The following is a 7938-nucleotide window of genomic DNA, read 5'->3' as shown; positions in this document are numbered from 1 at the left end:
TTCCCGTCAAGGCTGCACACTATGTTGTGGGTACTCCCTGAGATGAGCGAAAGCTTCCCCAAAACTGTCAAGAGATCCAATCAGTGCAGGGAACGGCCACAGTGTCAGACTGTCTTCCCTTGGTCACCTGCTTTTCCTCTTTGAAATCCATTCTCCTTAGGGCGGTTTTTCAGACTCACACTAGAATGGGTAACTTCCCCAATGACTCCCTCACCCCACCTCTAGAACAAACTATACTCTTCATTCTGGACAGTCTTTCCATGGGTCTGTTTATATGTCCATGTAAAGCATGCAAGCATGGTGTCCAGAGGGAACTCTGTGCGGCCATAACAACACCCAGATGTGGAAATTGATGCTCCTTCTCTTGAAGACAAAGATGAAATGATCAATACTCAATCGCCACCCCATCCCTCCTTCCCCAAATATTTAACAGAACTTCAAGCTGCTGGGAATATTTATTTATTTATTTGGTCTATAATACCAAGATCTGCAAAAAACAACCTCTAAACACAAGATAAGAAAACTCGAACATTAACATTCTTCAATTTTGTGTAAGCTCTGCAGTACGGAAAATATACAAACTTCAAACAGCTGCAAAAATAGTGTCTTTGGGAGAAAATAGAGTTTCTACATCGATACAAGAAAAATAGGCATTTTTCTAATCCAATCCAGCCCTGGGGTGGGCGGAGAGTATAGAGTCGCCATTTGCCACCTGGAGGAATGCCAGCTCTCCTCCCCACTACCCACCTGGGGCTGGGGGGACTGGGCTGCTACTTAAGACAATCTTTAGTCAGGGTGAAAGCGAGATGAAAATGCCACTTGGGAAAACACTTGTTTCCTCCCTCCGCCAGCAGCTGAATTGGTCAAGTATTAGGGCCCTTTAGCGCTGCTTTGGTCAGCTCCTCCAGTGAGAGGGAGGCATGGGGATAGGGCTGACAGGATGGGGAATCTATCTTCTGGTCTCCTCTTGTGTGACTGTGGAGGAGAGGGAAGGAAATCTGTGGCATCCTCTCTCCTTCATTCATGGCCAGCTTGCTCTGTGACAAAAATAAGGGCCTCCTATACAGTCATTTGGACTGACACCCAGGGGTGGGGGACTCAAGACCTTCTGGGTGTTTTCCACCAAGTGAGTTGGATGTGGCAGGTACACGGGTGTGAGTTGTGAGCTGCCCAGCTGCTAGTGGAGAAGGCAGACCCCCTCACATTCAGAGGGGCCGGTGCCCATCAAAAAGAGGACCCAGGGCTTTGACACAATAAGTGAAAGTGCTCAAAGGCCGAGAGGGAAGGGCCCCTCCATACCCCATCCAGGGGACCTGGGGAGGGACCTGCCACCAAGGCACTGGTCTCTATGGTAAAGTGGGGCAGGGGTGGGACCCTCAGACCATCAGGGAGCTCTGGAAAAGCACAGGCTCTTCTGATGGTGGGGTGCGCTGCCATGGCTCGAAGGGTAGTGGGGAGGTCTTGGAGGCCTCCGGATCCTTCCGAGGTGGTGGCCTGGGGCTGGCCGGGGGAAGGGGAGACCCCGGGTTTGAGGGGCAGTTACGGAAGATGAAGCCCATGCCAGGGAAGAGGGGCTTCATCAGACTGACGGGGCAGAAGGCTGAGCCAGTCGGGTTGAAATGGACTTTGTTCTTGTCAGGACAGGAAGTCAGGAAGGCCAGGTCAGGACCTGGGGACCTGGAGGATGAAGAGAGACACACAGACATACAGACAGACAGACAGACAGACAGACAGACACACACACACACACACACACACACACACACACACACACACACACAAAGATTTCATCAGTGAATGGTGTTTCGGGGACAGACCACAAGCCTGAAAGCAGAGATCAAGGCCAAGTGACTTTTTTTTTTTTTTTGAGACTGAGTCTCGCTCTGTTGTCAGGCTGGAGTTCAGTGGCAGGATCTCGGCTCACTGCAACCTCTGCCTCCTGGGTTCAAGCGATTCTCCTGCCTCAGCCTCCAAAGTAGCTGAGACTACAGGCATGTGCCACCATGCCTGACTAATTTTTGTGTTTTCAGTAAAGACAGGGTTTCACTGTTGGCTAGGATGGTCTCAATCTCTTAACCTCATGATCCTCCGCCTCAGCCTCCCAAAGTGCTGGGATTACAGGCGTGAGGCCCTGCACCCGGCCTTTCTAAGACTTCTTATAGCTGGAAGCAGGGTTTCTCAGCCTCGGCACCACTGACATTTTGGGCTGGATAATTCTTTGTTGTGGGATGGGGTTAGGGCACTGTCCTGTGCATTGTCAGATGTTTAACAGCATCCCTGGGCCTCTACTCACTCGATGCCAGTTGTACCACGACCCCTCCCCTCTAGCTGTGACAATGAAAAATGTCTCTTGATATTGCCAAATGTTCCCCAGTTGAAATCTACTGGCCTAAAGAATCTAATTATTGGGCACATTTGAAAGGTATGGGATTTTTTGTTGTTTTGTTTTTGAGACAGAGTTTCCCTCTGTGGCCCAGGCTGGAGTGCAGTGTGCAGGATCCCAGGTCATTGCAGCCTCGACCTCCCAGGCTCCAGCAATGCTCCAGCCTCAGCCTCCTGAGTAGCTGGGACTACAGGCATGCACCACCATGCCCAGCTAATTGCTTTATTTTTATTTTGTAGAGAAGGAGTCTCCATATGCTGCTCAGGCTGGTCTCCAGAAAGGTGTGATTTTCAAAACTTTGGGAGGAAAGGATGGTAACAACTGTGAAAAAGGCAGCTAGACCCTATCAGAAGATGGGGGTTCCAACTCACCATGTGGTCCTTGCCATATCTGTTTCATCCTCTTTTTTAATTTTAATTTTTTAAACTACTTTAGAGACAGGATCTTGCTCTCTCACTCAGGCTGGAGCATAGTGGTGTGAACATAGCTCACTGCAGCCTCAAACCCTTAGGCTCAAGTAATACTCCTGCCTCACATTCCCAAGTAGCTGGGATTAAAATGCCTGCCACCATTCTAGGCTATTTTTTTTTTTTTTTTTTTTTTTGGGTAGAGATGGGGGTCTCACTATGTTGCCCAGGCTGGTCTTGAAATCTTAGGCTCAAGTGATCCTCCTGTCTTGGTCTCCCAGAGCACTGGGATGACAGGCATGAGCCACTGCACCCAGCCTGTCTCACCTTTATAATGTGGGAAGAACCATCCATCCCCTTCTGATTGTTTAGGAAGGTGGAAGGATAAAAGGTCAGGTCAGAGAGTTCCTGAGTTAGGGATAGCCATGATTCCAAGCCTAAAGGGTGAAACAGCTCTAAGAAGCTGATGGTTTGAGGATCCCTTTAAGAGAGGCAGTGGGCCAGGGTGGAGAATGGGCAAGTGAGAGAAGAGAGAGGTGTGTGCATGCACCCCTGATGCCAGGTGATACACCCACCTCAACTTCCCAAAGTGCTGGGATTATAGACATGAGCCACTGTGCCTGGCCCACCACCTCTCTTAAATGGTTAATGCAGTAGCTGGGTGCAGTGGCTCATGTCTGTAATCCCAGCATTTTGGGAGACTGAGGTGGGCTGATCACCTGAGGTTAGGAGTTTGAGACCAGCCTGGCCAACATGATGAGACCCCGTCTCTAGTAAAAATAGAAAAATTAGCCGGGCGTGGTGGTGGGTGCATGTAATCCCAGCTACTCAGGAGGCTGAGGCAGAAGAATCACTTGAACCTGGGAGGTGGAGGTTGCAGTAAGCTAAGAGTGGGTTAAGGCAGAGGCAGGAAGCTGGATGAGCTGACTTTAAGGCCTCTTCTGGCATTGAGTCTATGAAAAAAATCAAGAGACGCTACAGCTTAATTTCCACCTGCATTTCCAGGTTGTAATTACTCCACTATAATGTAGATTGAGGAAGGGTACAAAAGCCTAGAGTCTGCTTAAGCTAAGAGATCTGGCCTCTTCCCTCCACGGCTTCTCAGAGGACCTAGGAGTCTTGAAGGGATACCAAGCAACAATAATAACAGTAACAAAACGTCTAGTGGCAATGGTTGTCTCTGGAACTCCTTCTGTGGCTTCTGTATGTACCTTCGGCTGCCAGCATAGGTTGTCTCTCCCTTATTTGAGATACAAATGGTGCTCTCATTGACCCAAACTCCGTCCCAGCTACCTCTTGACTCCCACGCCATGACTAAACTTCCTGACTGCCACTGCAACCCCAACTTCCAGTGTGAATCTGCCCTGCTGAATATTAAGCTAGAAGCAGGAAACGAAGTGAGCTTTTTGATGCCTGCTAATGGGGACAGGGGCATTTGAAAAGGTTGGCTCTCAATTCTCTCTGCTAATGGGAGGGAAGCGTAAAGAAATCAACAGAAGAATGGCTTCTGAATGATCCAATCTGGTTTGGAAATTTTCCATAGTCCTTACTTGCAAGAACTGGAAATTTCTGTCCGGGAGTTCATGACACTTGAATCATTACAGCCACAGGGTGAAGCCTTGCCTCCGAAGCCTAAACTAACTGTTAAGCTGTCCAGGCCGCCCCATTCTACTCCAGTGGGGCTGAAACACTTCTAATCTCTGACTGAAAAGAAATACTAGTATGTTCTCTCCACACCCCCGAACTCTCTCTCTTTCTGATTATGGTCTAGCAAATTCTCACACCTTCCCCGGAGATGGAAAAAAATAGAAGAAACAAAGGGCTTAGGTTTCAGATACATTTTCTTTTCAGCTACTGCTGCGCTTGTGGCTGGCATGTGGGCAGAGAGCAGGTTTCTATGGAGATGATGATAAGCAAAGATTTAAGTGCTCAGAGTAGGTAATGTCAACACTTCTGATCATGGAAAGCTGGCAATACTAATCATCTAACGCTGACAACAACTCTGTGACAGAGTCCGAGACTGAAAAAAGGCCTGCAGGTAGGAGAACGTAGGCCCGCCCTCCGTCGTGGTCCTGTGCTCCCCTCACACCCTGCCCGCTGGGTGTACTCACGTGGCTTCTTCAAACACACGCACTCTCTCACAGCCTTCTGGGGGTTCCCGTTTGAAGACATAGCTATGATTAGGCCGAGGGGAGGCAGCAAAGGCAAGGACTGGAGACGGGCTGCCATCTTCAAGGAAGGCTGGGTGGCCTGGAGAGGAGGCTGTGAACAGAGCAAGGCTGAGTCCAGTGGGGATGAAGGGAAGGCCTCCACTTTTCTGGGTCCAGGACTTGGGTGTAAAGTGGCAAGGCTGGGGGTGCACGGTAAGGAAAAGGGTAGTGGGTGTGCTTACCTAGTGTGATTACACTCTACCGTAAAAACCTTTGAGGCAGCTTACACAAATACTCAGTGTATAACAGAACAGAAAAACGGAGTTGAATGGATGGAAAGTTAAGATCTCGTACCAATTCCATATTCCCAGGAGGTAGACTGGGACCAGAACTCCAAATCTCAGTCCTGAAGGAATTCTAACTGCGTCTCTCTCTGCCTTCTTCCAGGACTGCACCACCCTCCCTGCCAACATGCCACAGCTTCTTCCTGTCCACAGTCTTGAAAATCTATCCTTTCTTCCAAGAAGAGCTCTTCTCTAACTCAGAGAAGCAATCTTTACTCAACCCCAGTTGTAGGATAAAATTCCTCTCCCTTTCCACACAGCAAATGTACTTTGCCTAGGTTGCAAATATTGACTTTATCTGTATTTATCTCAGATTTATTCTTCCTTACTCTATGCTCTATTTACTCATGTGTACTGTTAGATCATGCCCTTGACCAGCCTACCTCATGGGGTTGCTGTGACAATCAAATCAGACAGCATAGGCACAGGGCTGTACAATGTAAGGATCATCACTAGGAGGTAGGAATTGTATTTTATTCTCTCAGCGAAGTAGCTAAAGCATTGTGCAAAGTAGAGATTTGGAGTAAAAAAAATTGGGGTTTTGGTCTGGGTCAAACTATGCAACCCTGAGCAAGTGACCACATTCTCTTACTTTGTATCACTCACAACCACTTTGAAACCATTGCTGGGAATGAGTACAGTGGACACCTGAACGAAGACTCACTGCTTTCCCCTACAGCTTGGCATGGGATTGCTTCTCTGGATCCCAGTGAGGGTTAAATAGAAGTGTAAGTGCAGAGACTTTATAAATTATCAGTCAGAACGGGATGTATGGGACCATTATTATCATTGGTATAACGTGCAGAAGAAAGATATCTCAGAAAGATATTCTAGTAAGGTACTGAGAACACTGGGCCTGAATTTGACTAGAGGTGGGAAAGGGAGTGGAGCCACTTGTGTGCCCCGGAGTCAGCGCTGCTGCCTCAGCCTCCACAGCTTACCTTTGTCATTGGGGGTGGATGCCAGCTCCTCTGCGGCACCCCGGTGTTCCTCATGACTGGTGGGGCCACAAGGCTGGGGGGATGCCAAGGACATGGAAGGAGAGCTGGCAAGGTTGCCAGGCTCCAGGAGGAGGAGGGGATGATCACAGCTGCCACTCTGGGGAGGAGCTGGGGCCCGGTGCCCATCGGGAATCTCAAGGATCTGACAGGGAAGGATGGTAAAGACTCTCAACCCCAGGTATTTCAGGCCTGCAGCAGCACAGTGACCCCGAGGGTACTCCCCTTGCTGCTGGCATCCTCTGCCCATAACATACAAGCACAGAACACCATTTCCTCCAGCTGTTTATTTCCCTGGCCACCCCTCAGTCTAGAAGAAACTCCCTCCTGTTTCTCCCATAGTGCTTTGCTCTTATTCCTAATAGCACCTGCAGTCCAATGTATCATTATATATCACCTGTAGAGCTTGATCAATGTGTTACCCCCCCGAGACTATAAGCCTCATGAGGGCAGGGACCTTCTGTGCCCTGGGCTCTAGGAACAAAGATGATAATGTACGCTGGAGGGCACAATAGCAGCAAACCAGCAGGAGTCTCTAAGTGCTGTAACCACTGCAGAACACATATGCTGATGATCAGCATGTATTACATGCCTCCTCACCCCCCTTTAAAAACACTCAATGGTGCTTGAACCTGCAGGTCACCAAATTGTGTGCATGTGTTTGGGTATGTGTAAAATCCTGAATATATGCAAATTAAAAATCAACTAGTAAGTAAATCATAAACTGTGAAGTGTACCTACTAGAATTATATTAATACTGGCCAACTAGCATTCCCCAGTTGCACTGTGTCAGTATAAAAATGTGCCTGAGGCTTCAGCAAAGGTAGCACACATTCTGCCTGGGAGTAGAGTGGGCGAGAAGGCTGTGTAGGAGCAGCTGGGCATGAAGGAGGCACACATGTCACCAGGTAGAGATGGAGAAGGGACAAGGAGCAGCAGGAACTGAGGCGCCCATGCCGGTGCTGAGCACACGGGGAACAGTGAGAATGGGCGGTCCGGCTAAAGATGACCCCTGCCTGTTCCTCCCAGCTGGGGAGCCTCCTCTCTGCCAATCCTTGCCCCTTCTCTTTCTACTCACCACCACAAAGCCTGCCCTAGTGACAGGGGTGAGGCCATTTGAGACTAATAAACTCCATTTGCATTCCTTTTGCAGGCTGGTGTTTGTATGTTGCTATTTGTGTAGCCATAGCCTTTGCGGCCCCAGAGAGCAGGACTCCCAGTTCCTGCGTGAGGCACGGAGCGAGGGTGCACTCGGGGTGCGGCCGCTACTCACCCTCAGCAGCTCCTCTTCTCCCTGCTCCTTCACAAACACCTCCTCCAGCTCTTGGTTGAGCCCTTCCAGGCTCCTGTGCAGGCAGGGGCTGAGTCGTAAGACAGGGGACCCTGAGGGGAAGCTGGGAGGGGATGCCTGAGGAGGAGGCAAAAGATGAAATCACACACAGCCCCACCAAGCCTGGACAGTCATTCGTTCTGACCAGGGTAGTGGTTATGTCTACACAACAGAATTGAGTGAATGAAGGGTGATTTGGGGACAGTTACAGATTGTAACAGGTCCATTCAGCGCAGTTTGCTCCAGAAGTTTGAGCTCTGCAAAGTCTACAGTGTGCTGTAGAGTCATTGCATTAATTGTAAGGGGATGGGGGTGGAAGAACGGGA

General features: G+C 49.4%; 1 protein-coding gene across 2 annotated transcripts in view; it reads right to left on the bottom strand.

Moving 5' to 3' along the window:
- Positions 1-958: 958 nt before the first annotated feature.
- The window catches only part of FAM117A (family with sequence similarity 117 member A), a 53497-nt gene continuing 46517 nt past the window's right edge, over positions 959-7938 (bottom strand). For both annotated transcript variants that reach the window (XM_074388631.1, XM_039476754.2), the window contains 4 exons: positions 7556-7690; positions 6226-6427; positions 4902-5052; positions 959-1677 (listed from right to left, as the gene is read on the bottom strand). In XM_074388631.1, coding sequence (XP_074244732.1) covers positions 1377-1677; positions 4902-5052; positions 6226-6427; positions 7556-7690 — 789 coding nt within the window. In that variant the 3' untranslated portion in view covers positions 959-1376. The remainder of the gene's footprint in view (positions 1678-4901; positions 5053-6225; positions 6428-7555; positions 7691-7938) is intronic.

Source organism: Saimiri boliviensis, chromosome 17 (assembly GCF_048565385.1).
Source record: "Saimiri boliviensis isolate mSaiBol1 chromosome 17, mSaiBol1.pri, whole genome shotgun sequence".
Lineage (NCBI taxonomy): Eukaryota > Metazoa > Chordata > Mammalia > Primates > Cebidae > Saimiri > Saimiri boliviensis.
The sequence above is the reverse complement of the archived record's forward strand: the minus strand, read 5'-3'. Positions and strand labels throughout refer to the sequence as shown.